The 21,303-nt window shown below is 41.5% G+C and overlaps 1 protein-coding gene across 5 annotated transcripts; it reads right to left on the bottom strand.

Moving 5' to 3' along the window:
- Window positions 1-1,363: 1,363 nt before the first annotated feature.
- On the bottom strand, window positions 1,364-19,913 carry etv1 (ETS variant transcription factor 1). 5 transcript variants are annotated; one of them, XM_055925716.1, is made up of 13 exons: window positions 19,782-19,913; window positions 19,288-19,408; window positions 18,757-18,847; window positions 18,381-18,428; window positions 13,765-13,818; window positions 8,845-8,974; window positions 7,752-7,934; window positions 7,211-7,458; window positions 5,121-5,192; window positions 4,950-5,018; window positions 4,628-4,797; window positions 3,295-3,396; window positions 1,364-3,123 (listed from the first exon to the last, which is right to left on the bottom strand). In XM_055925716.1, the coding sequence occupies exons 2-13, from the start codon at window positions 19,330-19,332 to the stop codon at window positions 2,896-2,898; spliced, it is 1,440 nt and encodes a 479-aa protein (XP_055781691.1). In that variant the 5' UTR covers window positions 19,333-19,408; window positions 19,782-19,913; the 3' UTR covers window positions 1,364-2,895. The 5 variants fall into 5 exon arrangements, with proteins under 5 accessions (XP_055781691.1, XP_055781693.1, XP_055781692.1 ...); XM_055925718.1 differs by having other exon boundaries at window positions 5,121-5,189; window positions 19,782-19,911; XM_055925717.1 differs by lacking the exon at window positions 19,782-19,913 and adding an exon at window positions 19,602-19,721.
- Between the last annotated feature and the right edge of the window lie 1,390 nt (window positions 19,914-21,303).

Raw genomic sequence — 21,303 nt, 5'->3', positions numbered from 1 at the left:
GGTTCGACTATTTTTGGACATTGACTGATGTTTGTGGTGGGTAACTGAGCGGGTTGAGCATCCCACGTTAACCCTGTTACCCATAAATAGACAAGACTAGAAATATTTGTGCAATTAAATTGCCACATTAAAAGCTTGTGGCACACAACACGCTTCCATTCCTCTTGTCACGAGGGGATTTATGTCTGATTTAAGATGAAATCTCCAACCCTGTTATGGTCAACCTAGTTTTTTATGTATACTTAACAAAAATGTGTTTTTCTGTTTGTAATGAAGCCCTTTGTGGGGAAAAACGCATTCTGATTGGCTGCGCCCCTGCCCCAGTCATGTGAAATCCATAGATTAGGGCCTAATTCATTTATTTCAGTTGACTGATTTCCTTATATGAACTGAAATTGTTGCATGTTGCATTTATAATTTTGTTCAGTATAGTTGAACGTGTGTTCTTTATGACAAAATGTTAAAATGAGGTCAAATCAACTTTTTTTTACCAAGTTACACTTCTCAAAGCATTGAATTGGTGGAACGACCCTGTAATCAAATATGTAATCCATCATATTAAAAGTTAGGTGTTAGTAAATGCTTCAAAAAAGCAATCAGATGGATAAAGTTAAAGGGGAAATACATTGCACTATAGGCAATCAATAAAAACATCTAACAGTAGGACCTATAATAGGGTTTGCCTGTAACCTGGCCTGACAAATTAAGGCAAGCTGTGTTTTTTCATTACTTACACATCCGTTTTCATTTTTCCCCCAGTGAAACCAATTAAACAACGCTTCCTTAAATTAGTCATTGATTTTTTTGCGAGTGACACTTTACACGAGGCAATAATAACTTTAAGGCAGTGTTACTTTTTCATTACTGACACTCCAGCTTTTTAAGAGTAGGAATAAAAGACACCAACAATTGTACAACATGAAAAAAATAGTGCTTTAAATTAGACATTGATTTTTCTTTGTGTGTCACTTTTGGCTAAATGCTTTGCGGTAGAGTATCCCCACCAACCTGGAAATTGACGAGTTACTTTTCTCCATTGCACTTCTCTACACCAACCCACACATGCTTGGTTGAACTGCTCTAATTGTGTTTATGTCTGTCAGTAAATCTACTGAGTATTGTGGTTTTGAAACCTTACAGAATATTTGTGTTTAATGCAACAAGAGGTTGTGGTAAGATTGGCTGTGGAAATTACGACAAAAATTATATTTTCTATTTCAATATTTGCCATAGATAGCTCACCAAGATCCCATACTTCTATTCTCTTTACAAATGTTTACTTGTTAAGACTTAAATAAATCAGAAAATATTGTATTCATGGTAAAAAATATATATATTTTCATGGGTGACAATCACGCATATACCAGTTTTTCAGCACTATTTTATTACAGAATTTTGGCTATTGCTAATCCCATCCCAACCTGTATACTTTTTACAGAACTTCATCGTGGTGACTTCATTTTTTTCATTTTTGAAGAATATAAAACAAAACATATGAATAAACAAAACAATTAAACATAGAACGCAGAATTGCAGATGCCATTATTTTTAGACTATAAAATGACAGTTACAATTAGAAGCAGCAACCAATGTGCATTTACCTGATAACACATGGAAACCCTATTTCTGATATAACATGGATCTTTATAATACTATAAAATTCAAAATATTTCTGATACCTTTTTATTAAAATGCAACCCCTGTATGCAACATTTACATAATTTGTCTACAAACAAAAAAGGAAAAAGTTAGATATTTCATTTCATTTAGCATGTTTTTCTCTTTTCTGTACGGTATGCATTCCTCACATTACCTTTGATTTTAAAAGGGGAAAGCAACATCGTGTAATAGGATTTAAAAGGAATGTTTGTTTTGTACATTTCCCACATTGTGGCCTTGAAATATCGGATAACTAGTGTTATGGCTGAACTGGTACACATCATTAACATAAAAACCATTTGCGTCATCTAATGTAGGACAAATCAGAATGAAATGTTTGTTCTAAATATGTAATTCATTAATTCGACTGCTGGTGTGATATACATAAAAATTCAAAGACTAAATAAAGGTACAGTCTCTGCTTCATTTGTCTTTTAAATACAGGTCATTTGCATTACATATAATAAAGTATGTTTAGGGTGAATTTGATTGCATCTGACCGTTTCGTGTCGAATTCCTACAGGTCTACACAGTCAATGCAGTTTCGAAAAGGAACCCAAAACTCAGTCATATCATAATGTACTGTTGGGCAGTCAGTATTGGCAAAGGGGCACGTTTAAAACTGGTAGCAAGGCAGCATGTAGATGTCAACTAAGATTGGTATAATTACATTACTGTTTCAAGTCTATAATTATGTCACTTCACCATAAAAGTATCTTAAAAGCATGTCATTACAATACATTGCATTATTCACTTAAATGAGTAAGAAAGTACACATGATGGAGATGAAAGGGCAATTGAACAAAAAGAGGACAGAGAAATAATTGAGGATGCTTCCTGTAACTGTCGAAAAGACCAGGGCAATTTTTTTTTCCTTCAAGCTCTGAGGATTCACCTGCCTAGACTGCAGGAATATGTCCATATGTGACCTTTGGCCTTTGAGTCCTGTCTCATACGAATACAGCATGCTCGGGGGGGAATCCCTCCTTTAAAATCAACATAAACATCTGAAACGACCCAATTACATAGCTAGCCCCCGCAGGTTCACACACTGTCAGTCAGTCCATAAAGTGCACTCTCTATCCTGCAGTACGGCTTGGACGTCAACAAAAATGTGAAGAAAAAAGGTGGAGTTTGTGAGAGATGGTGAGTCGGGGTCTTCTGAATGACAAAGTCTTTCCCCCTATTCGTAGTGACTGTGAAATACATTGCAGTTCGGCGTCTTGGGGCTTTACGTTAATAAACGTAGCCCTCGCTGTACGGGTGTGGTGGGTTGCAGTAGGGCCCCGCCTCCTGCACGTAGGCCATGTTCTCGTCAAAGTGTGACAGCGGCACCGTGTCCTCCTCGTTGATCTGCCGCTCCATGTCCGTCTTCAGCACGGGCCGCTGATTGTCAGGGAAGGCCATGGAGAACAGAGCCTCGGGGTCGCACACAAATTTGTACACGTATCTCTCCCCTGCCACCTGGAGATAAGATAAGATTAGATAAGATAAAATGAGATTAACTTTATTGTCCCCAAAGGGACATTTGTCAGAGCACATGGTTGGCTATGGAGAAGAAGGTATTACAGCTAATCAAACGCAGAACCATCGTCATATGTCTCTTGTCAGGGTGCAGCCTTAGGCCTCTTTTACCTTCTGCATAATGCCTTTTTCGTAGTAATAGCGTAACGATCGGCTGAGTTTGTCGTAGTTCATAGCTGGTCGATTCTTCTGGATTCCCCATCGACGTGCAACCTTTGTTACACACATCCACGAACAGACAGACACACATAAACAAAGGGGAAATGGCCATGGTGAAATGAATAGAACCAGAATGTCATAGAAAGATCACATGTATTATGTTTAGTTGAGGATTAGTGGCTTCAGTCTTGTAACATATTCCCTGTGCATAATAAGAGGTGAGAACATAACACACCCCCTGTTACACAACTTCCCGGTAAGAATGCAATGACGTTGTCTAAATGTCAAAGCTTACTAATCCATATTTCCTAATAACAGCAATTAGAGTGGAACCAGACTCCACACCCCTTGACAGGGATGTGTTCATTAGGAACTTGTCACCCACCCAGTGGAGCAGGCAGCAGATGTTACAGCACCTGTCTACCAGACCACACAACCTCCCATCCTCCATTCTAAAGCCCTACTCCCACTATCTCTGTATACCACTCTCTCTCTCTCCCTGTCTCTCTCTCTCTCTCTCTAACCCTGTCTCTCTAGCCCTGTCTCTCGCTCTCTCTAACCCTGTCTCTCGCTCTCTCTAACCCTGTCTCTCTCTGACTCTCTCATCCCCATTCTCTCTTTCTCTCTCTCTCTCTCTCTGCCTGGACCCAACACTAAAAACATTGCGCCCCCTTTCATGTCCTCATGCTCATTCATGTGTTACACCTGCCCGGGCCAAAGGCAAAATTTACGGCCACCCAAAGCCCAAAGTTAGCGTGTTTGGTCACCTGATGGTATGAATGGCCGCCCTGTTCGCTGCAGCTGGCTGGTCCCACTGAGTTGGGCCATGTGGAATGATGCCAAGTTACCCCCCCCCCCAACACACACATACACATACACACACACTCCACTAACCATTACCAACACTCCGGACACTGACTGTGCCTCTCTGTCTGTAATGTGAGCGCACAAACCCAGACCTGTTCCATTTCAAAGGGCTGAACCGTCAACACCGTTTATATTTTTAGGAACAGGTTAATTGAAATATTTAGTAGGCCACTCTCCGGTTGACAGTGTGTTTGATTTGATCAGATTACATACTTTTAGCACGTGGTGAGGCAATAAAAAAAAGAACGTCAGTACGGTACATTGCCTCGTTCAAAATGTTTCCTAACACATTATTCTGACCGTTTGAAGAGCAGATTTCACCTCAAACTCACTTCAATGATCAGAATAATCTGGTCACTGTTGCTTGAAGGGACTAAAATACTCTATGTGGAATATGATGAGACAGACATGCTCTCACCTCCTCAGGCTCGATGAGTTTGAACTCCATGCCCCTGCCAGTCCAGGCGATAAAGTGAGAGTTGGACGGGTCGTCCAGGAGAGCCACCAGGAACTGCCAGAGCTGCAGTGAGCCTCGGCGCTGGTAGGTTGGACCTTCACGGTACAGACCTGACTCCTGCTTTATGTCACCTAGAAGGGGGATGGAGGAAGGAGGGGGATGGAGGGACGGTTGGGATGGTGGGAGGAGGTTGTCATTTCACATGTTTCAATTGCTTAAAATGTATTTGATTGAAATTACAAGTGAAAGCAGCAGTTTATGTGTCGCCTCTTGGACGTCTCACCTTCAACCTTTTCGGGGACCACGCAGGTGTCGTCGTAGAAATGTCTCGCGACTTTATCGAACATGCAGCCTGAGAGACGAGACAGTGTTGAGAAATCGCATTGGGAAAACGGCAACTTGGACGGGATGAATAACCCAACCAACATGCATGTCTCCAAGTGTCATCCCTCACCTTCAGTCCTGCTGCTGTGAGCCAGATAGCCGTCTTGCCTCAGGTAGACAGAATGGCAGCTAGGCACTTCTGCTGGAGACAGGGGAGAATGGGTGTTATAAGGCCTTAAGGGAGCATTAGGACAGTATCCGATATCTGACAGTAGTCAGTTACCGCTCACTCACTGCCCCTGATAAAATAACATGTCTTCTAGCATCGCACTGGAGCTCAGTCAACACCAAGCATACACTATGAAACTAGTACTGAACAGTGTAGTGTCTTAGTCTTGGCTAAGCTCAAGGTAACCTATTAGCAGCGTTGGAGTAAATGTAGCATAACGTGTCGGCCATGTTTTCTGCCTGTTGTGTTTCTTCAGCAGTGAAGCATGAGGGCTGTGATGACTTTGTTTCACTGCCGACAACTTCACTGGTACTATTTATACTAATATTATACTGTACATGTCTGGCCCTCCTACAACATTACAGCTGCTGGTTACAATCAAAGAGCCGAAACAGTTACAAAGTGAATGGTCAATAAAATGACTAATCCCGTTAATTTAATTCATCAAAGTAATGGGCTTGTAGAGGAAATTACTGCTAATGAAATTACCAGGCTCCCCTCCCATCCTCTCAACAGGCCTGGTCTAGTAACCAAGCTGCATAATGACTGCTAATAAATTCGCCTAAATGGTCAATCTGGGATATAAAACATGCTAGAAAAGGACTCGCTCTGTTCATCCATGCCATCGAGATACATGGAAACCTGTGTAAATGTTTGCAGGGTAATGTTCATTAGACACCAAACTGAAGACAACCGACTGTAATAAACTGTCCAGTGTGGCTCAGTTGGTAGAGCATGGTGCTTGCAACACCAGGGTTGTGGGTTCCATTCCACAGGGGAACAGTATGAAAATGTATGCACTCACTACTGTAAAATGCTCTGGATAAGAGAGTCTGCTGAGTAACTCAAATGTAAATAGTGAGGACTACCTGGATATAGAAACATTTTGTTTTCTGTTGCGCTCTCTTATGAACATGTCCCTGTTGAAAAGGGCTCATGTTACAGAGAGAAGGCCAACTCAAAGGGAGCTCAGTGCTGTTTATATTGAAATCTTTCTCTGCAGTCGATGCCACATTCCACCCTGACTGGGCACACTATTACACCACTCCACAGTAATCTCTCCTTGGCTCTATCTTATGAATGAAGCCAGCAGTCCAGTGCAGGTTCATTCATTCATGCCCCGGCGTGGCCTCAGGGACCCGGGGGGGGGGGGGGGGGGGGGGGGGGGGGGGGCTTGGGTTAGAACACTCCACCACCCCTTCTGCGGGGGCGGACTGTGACCAGGCACAAAGATTAGAGCACCACAGGAAATGGAGCCCGGCACAGACATCCAAACCAGAACCCCTGCGCTAATAATGGGTTAATCCAATCAACAGGCCCATTCCTCAAATGACAACTATCTGGTCTGATTAAAAAGAGGGTAGTTTGATGCTGTGGTGGGTCCAAATGCTCAAGTATTTGGTTATATTACTGAGTGAAAAGAGTGTCCTTTGGTTGAATTTCATGATGGACAATAAAATAAAACAAAAATTACAAATACACCATGACAGCACAATACACAAGGGGTGGAACAGTGGCAAAGGTACCCACAGGACATACAGAATAATATTAGTCTGAGGAGAGATTATAAAATATAGCTCTTACCCTAGTTATAGATTCAATAGTTGTAAAGATGGGGAGAGGTCCGGACGTAATAAAGAGATGTTCTGCTTTTTTTGACACAACACTCCACAAAGCATGCCCTGCATCCTGCAGGCTGTATGTATTGATATGTAGGCTACGTGTGAAGTTTTTAAATGTGTGTAGTTCTGTCCTTGAGCGGTTCTTGTCTATTAACGTTCTGTATTATCTCATTTGTCATGTTCTGTGTGGACCCCAGGAAGAGGAGCCGCTGCTTTCGCAACAGCTAATGGGGATCCTAATAAAATACCAAATACCAAATAAGATAATGACACCGCAATATTAAATACAACATATTTTACTGTATCTCTCTGACCACCCCCCCCCCCCCCCCCAAAAAAAAGAAGAAGATACCCATTACGCCCACTCACCTGAGTCATAGGTGAAATCCCTGGGCTCCTGTTTGATCATCATGGAGGGGGGGTACGTGGGGGGAATGGGCGCCCCCACCATGGCAGGGTGCTCAAACAAGGGGTCGGGGTACTCCTGCTTGAAGCCTTGTGGGGGGAACAGGATGTTGGGCTCGGACATCTGTCTGTGGTACATGGGCCTTCCGTCCCGAGACATCGACGGTGGGGAGGGGAACGAGTGGCAGGGCTCCGACAGCTGACGTCGAAATCTGACAAAGGCAAAAATATTACATTTTCACAAATTTTCATGATAACTGACTGAGACAGACGGACTGACTGACATAAATACACATGTTTATACCTAAAGCTTGACAATTTATACAACCCTTGTGTCTAATTAGAATGGTACATCTAGATTCTGGTAAACTGTACTGAATGTACTAAAATGATCAAATAAACGTAAAATGTGCACTTGAAACTATGTCGATAATGTTTTGTTAGTGCCAGTTTAAAGATGATGTAGTGGTAGCCTACAGTATACAGTAGCTGTGTAGTACAGTACCTGTGGTCCATGGAGTAGGCGCTGTCCGGGAGGGGATGGAGGTGGGGGTACGTCCTGTCTGGTTTGGGGGTGGGGACTGTCGTGGGGGAGCCATGATGAAGGGGGGACACGGGGGTGCTGCAGGGGGGCGTCGCTGGGCTGGAGGGCTTCATGCCTGTGGGGTGTTTGTGCTGCTGGTAGGCACTGAGAGACACACGGGGTGGAGGGATCAGTCTGATGTTGTTTTTACATTATATCCATGCATGCCATTTGACGGAAGCCATTGTAGTGTGGCCTAGTATTTGAACGCTATCCCTTTTCATATCCAGTTGTCTTTTATGTTATAGTTATTGTCAAAATTACAGTTTAAAAACTTTTCGGACAAAATTTTGAACTTGAATTTTTACACATTTCCCTTCTTTAAGAAAATATAGATTTTAGCGTATATGTTTAGGGTTTCAAATACTTTTTTGTTGCCTCTTCTAGAATACATACACGGTACTGTAATATCGTAAGCATATATCAATGCCATATATCACAAGTCAAATCAATTCAAGATTTAACGTAACTAGGCAACTCTTGTGCCATGGGCATATTGGTTCGTTTGAAAAAGCAGTTCATTGAAATGAATTGAACTTGCACCTTAGGTAGACAGTTTATTATCCTAGATCTATTCCCCAAGTCAAGTGCCTCCAACTTGAAACATTTAGCACAGCACCTGGCCTTTTGTTTCATAGGGAATGACTGCAATTAAGTAATACAACATTGAAAACAGGGTGGGAAGCCAGAAGTACTGTAGTTTATCAAGCAATCATAACGAAGCAGTCATTATCCATCCAACAGTGTGGAGATATATTGGACAGCCTGTGGAGATGAAAAAAAGACTGCACAACGTGTGTTTAATGTTTATTTTAATCAAACCACATTTACCTGCAGAATCCTTGTGGGATGTCGCTACAGGTCAAATAAATACTACTTCAATATCCCACAGGATATTTTACAAACCACCAAAACCTACGATGTTCATTTTTGGGTGTTAGTCTATTTCTTTGTATGCAATCTGGCTCTGTTGGTTCCAGATAGGGGAAAGTGACTGGTGCTGTGGCTTACCTACCTGATGTTGTACAGGCACTTCTCCCCATAGTGGAGTTTGAAGGGCCGCTCCTGGCCACAGGTGGAGCCCAGCTCGGAGCAGGGGCTGTGGGGCTCCTTCTTGATCTTCAGCTGCAGTCCGTGGAATGCCACTACGACATGTATGTGTGAGAGGGAGGGAAGGGGGATGGAGAGGAGACAGGTGGAAAGGTACATTAGATTGGTGATGTTGAAACATTTATTCAGTAACTCATTCATTATTTATCAGTACTCTATATGTCCAAATGTACAATAGTCATATCACCATGGAAAGTAAACCTATTTCGAAGGCCCTTCCACCACATATAAAATCCTTACTCAACACTTGGGTAATAGGTATACATAAAAGCATATCCAGTACTTCATCTTACTCCAATGCTTTCCCTAAGGACAGGGCCGGGATCTATGCAGACTATTTCTATTTCTAAGTCCAGAATGCCAGTCTTCATCACTCACTGTAACTCACTCTCTTCCTTCCTGAAATATGACAATCTCAAAGCAGGGCTAGACTCCACTAAATCCATATCACGTTTCAGCTAACTGCCAATAATGTCCAGACAACACTAACAAGGCCCATTGATCTGAGCCCACTCTCTGTACCTATGCCCAGTTCCCCACAGTGGCCTGTGCATTTAAGAAGCTGTTAAGTGCCAAATCAGTCCTGATTAACGTCCCATCATCTTGAGTCATGATCAACACTAATTCACTTGGCCACGCTGATGAAAATCCAGTCAGTCAGGATCAAGTCAGTCCTGGGTACCTGGAGAGCTAGTGTGTCATCGCTAATAAACACATGTAGGCTACGTACGTGCACGAACATGCACACGCGGTTGCACCAGGCACATCCACAACTACTGAGGAGAGTATAAACCCAAAGTGCTTTACTTATGCAGAGAATAGGGCACAATCATTTCATTTCACATTAAAGTTGACAGGAAGAGGTTGGTCAATTTTCATGTTAAAATCCGTATCAGACACACTGCGTCGTCAAAACAAAGTAGATAGCGATCATGAAGGGAAGTGAAAATCAATCAAACTAAACAAAAAACTAAAATTGCTTGTCTTTTCTCTGGTTATTTAGGGCTAGAACCATGCTCAAATGTCTACATGGGGGATTGCCAACCCAGTGTATATTTTTCTTGAATGGGCCTTGTAAAACAAGTCCATTCCGGGGCTGATGACTGAGGAAGTAGTTTAGAGGTTGAGGAGCTGAGAGAAGCGGATGTTTTGAGTTTCTCACTGCTGACTGACAGCTTGGCCTGTGTGACAGTGTCACAGTGTCTCTGTGTGGAGGAGTCGATCTGTCAACACCCCATCTGACGCCTGGGTCCCAGGGGACTGATGCACGGGGCACGTTGTGGCAAAGCACAGGGGATGTTCACAGGTCTCGCTGGCCTCGGTGGGGTGCGACCTTTACAGGTCATCGATCGGAGGTCAAAGTGGTACTTCCTGAGGGGAGACCTTTGACGAGGTCGAACGGCGTCACAGGAGTCGCAGACACAGAGGCTGCAGCCTTATCTGACTAATTAAAGACTTATGGCAAGAGGGACAATAAGTAACAGAGACTTATTGTTTACTATTTTGTGATGTACATGTATTTCTTAATGGACATACACTGAATAAAAATATAAACGCAGCATGTAAAGTGTTGGCCTCATGTTTCATGAGCTGAAATAAAAAATCCCAGAAATGTTCTATACGCACAAATAGCTTATTTCTCTGAAATTCTGTTTACATCCCTGTTGGTGACAATTTCTCCTTTGCCAAGATAATCCATCCACCTGGCAGGTGTGGCATATCAAGAAGCTGATTAAACAGCATGATCATTACACAAGTCCACCTTGTGCTGGGGACAATAAAAGGCTACTTTAAAATGTGCAGTTTTGTCACACAACCAAATGCCTCAGATGTCAACATTTTTGAGGGAGCATACAATTGGCATGCTGACTGCAGGAATGTCCACCAGAGCTGTTGCCAGAGAATGTAATGTTCATTTCTCTACCATAAGCTGCTTCCAATGTCGTTTTAGAGAATTTGGCAGTACGTCGAACCGGCCTCATAACCGCAGACCACGTGTAACCACGCCAGCCCAGGACCTCCAAATCTGGCTTCTTCACCTGTGGGATCGTATGAGGGGGCTGGGGGTGCTGAGGACTATTTATGTCTTTAATAAAGCCCTTTTGTGGGGGGAAACTAATTTTTATTGGCTGGACCTGGCTCCTCAGTGGGTGGGCCTGGTTGCCAAGTGGGGCCTATGCCCTCCAAGGCCGACCCATGGCTGCACCCCTGCCAAGTTATGTGAACTCCATAGATTTTGGGTCTAATGAATTTATTTCAATTGACTGATTTCCTTATATGAACTGTAACTCAGTAAAATCTTTGAAATTGTTACATGTTGCGTTGATATTTTTGTTCACTATAATTATGGGTTATGAAATGAGGTTTTTGTTATACAACACAGTAGCCTAATATGCAAATTAACTGAATGCGCTACAATGTTAAGAACAGCTCATGTGCTCTAAGAGAGGCACCTAAAATAGAGATGGAAATGTCACAATAGATTTATCAGTGGGGTGCCAAATGTACACCAATCAATATGGAAGACATCGCCTGTAACGAGAACAGATAAACCTTTTTAGAATGTCAGGTCCATCAATGTTAAATTGCTGTGATTATCTACAGATTGATTTACCTAAATGACTGTGTTTCATAAGAACAAGCATTTACGACAGTTAATTACATAATTTTGAATGGATTTCATTTGAATTTCTCAAATATTGTCAATTTCTTTGGCTGGTTTTCTGTACAAAATGAACATGCGTTATGCTTGCCTACATTATTTGCATTTTAATATTTTGTTTGGCCCTATTCCTTATTTAGAAACCAAAGCATTTGGTTCAAAACAACATTTTGATCATAGATTTTTTATAAATACAGATTTTAGTCTATTTGCCTTTTGTCTCTGACTTGACTTTAAGTGCACACAATCTCTTTCATTGATTAGTTTGGTTCCCTTATTTAAATCATATTTGAAATACCTCCCAACCAGCTATGCCGTTCACAGTGAATTTTCTCAATACAGCCACTATATTAGCTGCAAGCTAATAAATGTCATTTTGGTGCCAATCATTCCAAATTACCACAAAACGCCCTTGAGGGCAACAGTTGTGTGCGTTGGGTTACAAACTGTGTATTTTGGCATTTACAGTGAAGTCTACTTTTGGCAGATATTTCTCCAGTCCATTCATAAAATAGCAACAGGGGGGGGGGGGGGGAATCAATTTTCACAAACTAAGTGCTTGCCATTACTGATAATGTTAGTAGCTTATCTGCTGATTACATGTGGTCTCATTTTACACCACCTACAGTACTTCCTCATACCCTGCTAAGTTATGCTAATGAGAGCATGGAAACCACTAACATTGAAGGTATTAGACAAAGAAAATGTCTCCTCCATGTGCAAAGCCTTAAGGTTCAGTGTCTGGAAGTTTCCCTTTCAAAGTTGATGTTAAGTATGGTTGATGGACATGGAAAAATTGTCCACAAGTGAGGTGATAAAGTGAGGACATGAATGCTTCTCAATGAAGCGCAAAAAAAGATGTCAAAAATATCAGCTTGATCAACAGTGTTCTCAAAGTCTATTGCCACGTTTCCACCTGTTCTCAATGTATATTTCTTTATACTGTAAGAATGAACGGACTGCACGTGTCATACACCTCGTTTTACCTCTATTGACCTCTAAACAATCCCACCATCCTCTCTCACTCTCTCCTTGGTGAAACCCATATTGGAGTGCTGCAGGCTGGGACGCCTGCTCGAGAGCCCAACCACGGTGCCCTCACCCTCCCTCCCACCATCTGTTTGTGCCTTTCCAGTCTGCTCCGGCATGCCAACAGGACGTTTCCTATGGTCAGCAGTCTCCTACTACAATGGACACGATGGGCCCTGGATGGCTTTGAAGGACATGGGGACCTCAAGACCTTATGGATGTTACTGTGCAACCATTTTGGATCCTATAGTGGATATGTACCATACTGTATGTCTATGGAGCTCAGAGAAACTGGTAGGAGGTTCCTCAAAGCCAAACAGTTCCTTGAGACAAATGTAAAAATAAAAGTATTGAAATTAATAAAATATTCTGAGGTGAATATCAAACATGTGAGTGATAAAGGGGGGTAATGGTCATTACAGACACAGTTTCCTGCTTTCTCACTGTTGCACAAGCCTTGTGGCTCATCTAAAAGACATGTGCTAGCACTGGATCCCACTGAGCTCCACTCACTCCATGTCTGTCTCCACGCTGGCTGACTTCCTTCATAACCACACTGTGCCAACAATAGCCTCATCTCCACTCACTTTAAATGCTCATTGTACTGTGCCACCAAGTGCATTATAACGTATAGCGCATTTATGTCAAGATATATTGGATTTCTTCCAGTATAACCACCACAACACATACTGACAGTTATAGAGAATAAAATACTTGAGTTTGAGATTATTATATATATATATATATATATATATATATATATATATATATATATAATCTCAAACTCAAGTATTTTATCCTCTATAACTGTCAGTATGTGTATATATATAAAACACTATTTGATTATTATCACTCATTGCAAACGACTCAAAATATTTGGATGTTTTTCTACATAAATAAACCCCAGTGCTATAATATCATAGCTACCTATTCTACCCCCTCTCTTCTGCCCCTGTCTGCCAACCCGCAAGACTAGCTCTCTGGAGAGCACATGTGAGAGTGAAGGTGGGGGTACTGAGAGACATGGAAAAACACACACACTCACACATACACACAAGTGCAAACACACACACAAACACATAGACTCACACATACATATACAAATACAATAACATTGTGGTATCATATACTCACAGTTTTCAGTCTGGAAGTCTGGGACAAACTGCTCGTCATTGTCGGGAACTTGAGCTAAAGAAAGAAGCAGAGAGGAGAGGAAAAGGTGATTTTCGTGCCGATGGACAACACCAGACTCATGATATCCAGTCTAACCATGACAATCCTTTCCTTTGGCGAAAAGCCCCTAAAGACTTAAAAAATCTCTTTATGGACATTTATCTATTCATGAACAAAGCAATGTAACCGCAGAATCCTCCCAATGTTTATCGAAGGTATAACGCACCGATGGACAAACAGAATGCAAACGGTGTCGCTAAAATTTAAAATAACGGTCTCTAGGGAGAAAGAATGTATTGTTTTTCCCCTCTTTCTCTTGATTACATATGTCCTGGGGTTGTCTAGTCTGTTTTTTGATGATGCTGTAGCTTCAGGAGTTTGCTATCTCCACGCCGATAGCAATAACACCCATTGTTAACAGTAGCTAATTGGGTTCTTCCCCACTGCTGAATCCACCTGTACCTGCCAAGTCAGCTCTGCTCCAATCCAGAGTGTTTCACCTATCATTCACACTCCTGTGCCTTCGGCTAATGCTAAGACAATGAAGGCTCTGCTCTGCACAGGGTCCAATTAGGCATGTACATATTTATATCACACATATTTGTACTTTTTAGGTCCCTGAAGTTTGACGAGTTTGGAGAATTGTGGCAAATGGCAATATGAGAAATGTAAATGTGTCATTAGCACGTCTATTTTTGCGCACAAAGAGGTGGATTCTCATTATCACTGAATCAGTATCATGTCGAGGCAGGTCTGTATCACATGATCAAGTTGTTCTGTATATTCACTTTCAAAAGGATCTTTTCACTTTTCAAAACGAGAGAAAACGAACAATCCAAGAAAATAGAAAAAGAAAAACTCCTATTTTCTCACAATATACGTGGTGTAAAAACAAGTGAAAAACCATTAGGGCAAGCCTTGTGTGAGCTAATGTTCACCATAAAACAATTGTCAATAAAGTACACTGTTCTGATACACACATGGAAAGATGAATTGTATTGTATGGTGCAATACTGTATAGTGATTAAGATCAACATAACAGCAACTGAAGTATAATTGTAAAACCCTGTGCTCCTGCTGACTTCAACTCTTTGTGCCAGCCATGCTCCCTCTTGTAGAGGGTGTGTGGTGTGCACTGTGATTTCTACATCAATATGGCCATTGTAAGAACCGTTTCATACAAAGCACCTTTTAGTGCAAAATAATGTCATACCTTGCCACTATAAATAATTACAGACCAGAACTTTCTCTCAATTCAAAATACTGGCTCCACCACAAGACCATGACTGGCAAACATTTCACCCAGTGCAAGCCGGACCACTCAAAGAAAAAACAACAACGTCTCGACCACAACCGTGTACAACTTCTTTCTACCTCAAGTTTGCTAGCACTGTGCAACACACGCGCACTTGCAGACATCACAAAGTCGCAAGGTTCAAAGCGAGAGGGGAAGAAGGATGGCGACGGACAGGCGGAAACGAAAGGAGAGGGGGACAAAGTGATGTTGCAGCCAGGAGCTGCAGCAGGATGTATGAGTCACTGGACCCAGTCTGTGAATGGGCCAGCTGATCCCTGCAACAATTCCTGGGGAGAGCACCAAAACTGGAACTCTGCCGCCATTCACAAAAAGAGAGAGAGAAAGAGAGAAAAGAAGAGAGAAAAGAAAAACAGCAAAGCCCCATACACAGGCCCTGAGCAGTAGTGGCACATCCTTTGTCTTTTCCTCAGCCCGTTCTTTTCATCCCAACCCAACACCATCATGGTCCTGTACCTACAAGTGCTGTGTGTCTGATGGTGTTCGGTTTCAAACAAATCTAGCTAGCGCGCCAACAACAGGGCTGGGATGAAAAGAACGGGCTGAGGAAAAGATTTACCGTCTCCTTTTAAAACTTTGAAATCAATAGGCCAGACTACGTCAACTATCATTTTCACATTTGTGTCAACATTTAATTTAAAAAAATTACAGTATTCTAAAATTGCGGCTACCTCACCGAATGGATCTCAAAGTGAAATTGATACTTGAAGAACTCCCAAAAAGAGAGAGAAAAAAAGCCTTTTGGCCAGGTTAAGAACCCTTCAACCTCTCGGTTTGTGCTGTCGGAAATTCAGTCTGTCTCCCATAATTCCTCCTCTTATTTCCAATTACCTGAATGAATAAATCTTTGAAATAGGTAGCTAGGTATTTCTTTTTATCTTAATGGACAGGAAGTCATTTATTAAATCTACTTCAATCTTGAAACGTACATCACATTGATCCATGACATGTAGAACTGTACTCCTTACAGTAATATCTATATCAGGAACCAAGGCCCTTTTTTCCCACTTAAATACTAAAATATTAAAACGACATTCTACTCTTTTACAAGCCCTGCGGTATATACTTCATAATCTAACTGGCAGAGAGTAGCTGGTAAAGTATTCCAATATCTATTTCAAAGCATACTTTTCATTTTTAAAACCCCTAAATTACACTGCAAGCATTTTTAAATGTATTAAAGAATAGATGAATCTCATCAATTATTAAGTTGCCTATCCACCTGTGCAAAGCAGGGAGAAATATGTTTCTACCTCCGTGGAAAATGTAATAAGATAACCGCAAAAAAAAAAAAAAAAAAGACCAGAAAAACATTACAGTTGATTGAGTATAATAAAAATGTATATTATTGGTTAAAGATCAGCTGTATACTTTAGACCTTAACATTACGACTAGAATTATCTGCCAGTAGAGACTAAGGCCTACTGGATAAAGGAACAGGTTGTCTTGTTCAATACTAATATAGTGCAACAGTAGAGCTGAAGAAAATATCTAAACAATTTACCACAAGTATACACTTTTCTATTTGAATTTGAAATATCTGGTCTGAATATAAAACATCAAAAGTTCAATCCTTCATCAAAAGTCGATTCCCCTCAAAGCTTGAGAGACCAACAAAGGACAAAAGCTCTGACACTGACATAGATTGAACCACAAACGAATGATGCCATTATTGATACCAAATGTAGCCTAATTCTAATCCAAACAATATTTGTATTAAATAGTTAGCTGACACAAGAGGTTGGCATGTTTTTGTCTTCCATAATGCAGTCCACTTAAATCAATGATGTGCAGTGCAAATAAGGAGAAAAATAAATGTGTGGTGCATCGAGAAGGACGTCCCACATACAGAGATACACGCTGTTTTACTATGTGTAGAAAGGGAACTCATGGTACATTTACAATACGAGTTAAGGTGATGGGATCAAATTATACAGCACAAAATGTTGTGGGCTTGTTTTGGTCCCTAAGCAAGAGGCAAGTACAAACTTCAAGATTTGCCACGCATGCATTTGATCATATTGACAAGGGAAATGATAATGATTGTAAAGTAATGTAGATTACTTTTATAGAAGCTACAAAGAACTCACACGTTGAATCCACATCCTACTTCATATTTACACCACTATTTACTCAGTCTGAACCTTTGTGATTTCATGTTTTAAAACCTAATGCCAATAACATAGATTGGACATACTGCATATTATAATTTATAGGTCACTCTAAAGGTAATCAAAGCAATAGTAACATCCAAAATGTACCAACGGAAGTTAAAGAATAAAAGGCCATGTTTTTCTATTAACGCACACTGCAGATTATTGGCAATCAATTGTAAGGAAAAAACATTGCAAACTAATACGAATGTCCCATGCAAAGAAAAGCATTTTCAATATGTAAATGATATTCAAGAGAAGATCAAATGTAGATACAAGCAGCAGACTAACACGTTTACAAACTTAGACATGCACAAACACAGGAAACATGCATCTCACGAAAATGGTACAGGCACAATATGATCAATATTCTTTACTAACCAAAACTTCTGTGCTGCAAACAGGGTGGAAAGAAGACACCCGCGCTTAAATCCTGAAGCATCACGTCTGAGTTATACCACACAGAGCAAGTCTTGCCATTAGAAAAAAAGTATGAAATAAACAAAAACAAAAAAAAGAACTCAACAAAAAAATCTCAGTGGCTGATCACAGACCAACTGATTTTTCTAAGTCAAAAGTAAATCCGTTCTTTTTCTTCCAAAAGAAAAATAAAGAAACGGAGAAGACAGCTGATACTACAGCTATGGAGGATGATCTTTAGAGAGATACGCCGAGAGGAAAAGAACGAGATTGAGTGAGGGAGTGTGAGAGAGGGAGAGAGATAGAGAGTGAGAGTGAGGAGATGGTAGACGACCGGTGGAGGTGGTGCGGTGGTGGCGGCTCGTGTGCGTTAGCTCTTGCCAAAAGCAGAAGAGACAGTGAGCAGCGGACAGCTTTCTCCTGGTAATTTGTGATGACACTGAGTAGAGCCTCCTCAGTCTCCCTCAAGACCACGCTCATCACAGTCTCTAATGTATGCATGACACACAAGGTGCCTCTTCCACAGAAGCTTTAATTGGACTGCACGTTAGTAGGAATGGAACTTGGGGACAATTTTTTTGTCTACATCTCTACCTTTCCCTTTCCTTCGCTCCAATTCTCTTACTCTGTCTTTTAAACCAAGTGAGCTTGTTGAGCTTTGACACTACAGTAAATGGGTAAACACTTACCTTCTGCCAGCCAGGTCTCTTGCAGCTGACTGAGGTCCTGGAAGAGTTCTAGGAGAATAAAACAATGGAGGACAATCATGGAGGGGAAGAAAAAATAGGACAAAAAAGCTTCAGAAACAATTCCCTCCACTATGACAGGCTGATAGGCTTAGAATGCCATTGGAGGCTTGGCTAGATGATTCAGAGGCACGTGTGTAACTAATAACAACTCAGTTTGGGTCTGTAGCCACTGACAGATGCTACTCGCAATCTTCACAGACGAAAGTGTTGTAATTGAGATTTTGCTTAAGAGTGCAGGTGGCCACAAACCAATTGAATTCTGCTAAATGTTAAGAAGCCGTGAAATTAACTTTTTCGTCCCCTCTGATCTACCTACCTTCAGTGTCCAGGGCCAGGTCAGAGTTAATGAATTGTATTTTTCTGTCATTTGCTGGTCTCTCGCTGTAAGACGTCTTCCCTTGTGGCCTCTAAAAGGGAGGAAAGAAATCAATGTTTCCCACTGGAGTGATTCTGTTGTGTACTAGCACACTTACACAGATGACAGCTGAGAGAGCAATAGATGTCCATCAATCACACAGCTCACACACTTTTAAACTTGACCCTGTCCCTTTTCTTTACCTATAACTACAGAGGAAATGCAACACTTTAGTACTAGTAATAACGTTATTACAATATTTCTTAGAATATATAACATCATGTATTACACAGTAATTGTTCAAATATTATGCTATTCGTACATACATCTGCACATGGAGGAGATGACTGAGCGACCAACTGAGTGACCAGCTTGCAGGTTTTACAGCAACTTAATAACACAATAATGAATAACAATGTCATGATATCTAAGTGCTGTTATATTTGTTATTTGGTCTTGGATTATACGTTAAAAAAAACGTCTCTCACTCACATTGGATTTAATATAAGGCACTTGTTGGTCTTGAATCCCATCCATTCTGCAACGCTAATGCTCTACTTTAATTGATAAGCAATTAGCCAGAATTGTCCGCGGAGTGTGCCGTCCGACCACCCTATATCAAGATGGATTGGGGGAAGAATAAAATGAATGGACCGTCTAAACCTACCGAGGTAGTCGACCTGAAACATTTTCATTCATAAAGGTACAAACACCTCCGCAGTGAACTTGCACTACGATTATCCCACTACAAACGTAAATAATTGATATATTAGCTGCATAGCTCACAATGAGTTGTGTTTACTCACCTTTGTAAAGAGGTAGGCTATGCATAAGGTTGTTTACAAACGGTCCACTTCTAGCTATAGGCTGTGCCAAGGTTGGCGATACATTTTGAGAACAACCACCTAACGTGACCAAAAGCTCTATATAATACTCTAAGGCAAAGGTAAACACAAAATAGAAATTAAAAGAATAGGGACACTCACCTAATTAATATGCGCCGCATTCATTCAAGGGTTTCTGCCTGTATTTAGTAAGAAACAAAAGTCAGCGATGTGAAGCCCGCTGCTGAATCTGCCGGCTGAAGCTCGCGCACACTCAGCTCTAGTGTTGCTTTCGCGCGGCTTGGCTTCGCCTCCTGGGGCCTCCCATGGAAAAGAAGGCTCTCCGTTTCCTATTGGTTGTCAATGTCTTTCACTGGATCCGATTTCCACCCTTCAATCAGGCACAGTTTTAATCATGTGTGTTTAACTTCTAAAGAGAACAACTTGTGAAGAACAGCGTCACAACTGTGTGCATGTCTGTCTCTCTCTCTCTGTGTGTGTGTGTGTGTGTGTGTGTGTGTGTGTGTGTGTGTGTGTGTGTGTGTGTGTGTGTGTGTGTGTGTGTGTGTGTGTGTGTGTGTGTGTATGCATGTCATGTTGGTTTAAACTTTTATCACTTTGCACAATGTTTCTCAAAAATTGGGCTCTTAAAAAGCCACTTATTATACTTTTACTTTATGCTACATTTGAAAGAAGGACATAGGTTACCTGTGTACAGAAACTGTTTTGTTTGTTTGAGAGCATGTTTCTCAGAGCACATTCTTGATCAAACCCACACACAGTCGCATGCACACACAGTCGCATACACACACAGTCGCACACACACACAGTCGCACACACACACAGTCGCATACACACACAGTCACATACACACACAGACCTTATGTTCTTCTATTTTCCCTAACCCCTAAACCTTACTCCTAACTCTAACCCCTTACCCTAAACTTAAAATAGCCTTTGTCCTCATGGGGACATGGGAAATGTCCCCACAAGGATAGAATAACCCCCCCCCCCCCCCCCCCCCCCCCCCCCCACACACACACACACACGTACCCTTAGCCTAACCCTAACCTTAACCCTAGCTTCTAACCTTAATTCTAAACCTAAGCCTAGCTCCTAACCCTAACCTAAAATTAACCCTAGCTCCTAACCTTAACCCTATACCTAATTGTAACCCTAAATCTAATTCTAACCTTAACCCTAAACCCCCTAGAAATAGCATTTGATCTTATGGGGACTAACAAAATGTCCCCAGTTGGTCAAATTTTTGTCCCCACAAGTATAGTTAAACACATCCACACACACACGTACACACACTGTCCTTTCTCATTCAGAGGCAACACACACAGACGTGAGCACACACACTTTGTGACCATGGAAACAGCGTTTTGAAGTGGTTCCAGAGGGACTTGCTAAAGCTGCAGCTCTCCCCTAATGTAAGGGATACATTGTTGTGTGCCTCAGACCTGCAGAAGGCACTGACCTGTAAGCAAATCACAGGTCACCGGGCAACTGAGGACAGGTTTGCATCACAAACAATGGGACACTAACACACAGTGAGAGCAGTCTGGGTCTTTACAAAAGAAAGATATCACTAACACTCACACCTGACTACCCCCCCCCCCCCCCCCCCCCTTACTAGCTCTGACTTTGCTGAAAGCTACTTTATTGAGGAAACATGTAC

The sequence above is a fragment of the Salvelinus fontinalis genome, chromosome 6, assembly GCF_029448725.1.
Source record: "Salvelinus fontinalis isolate EN_2023a chromosome 6, ASM2944872v1, whole genome shotgun sequence".
NCBI lineage: Eukaryota > Metazoa > Chordata > Actinopteri > Salmoniformes > Salmonidae > Salvelinus > Salvelinus fontinalis.
This window is presented reverse-complemented; position numbering and strand designations above follow the sequence as displayed.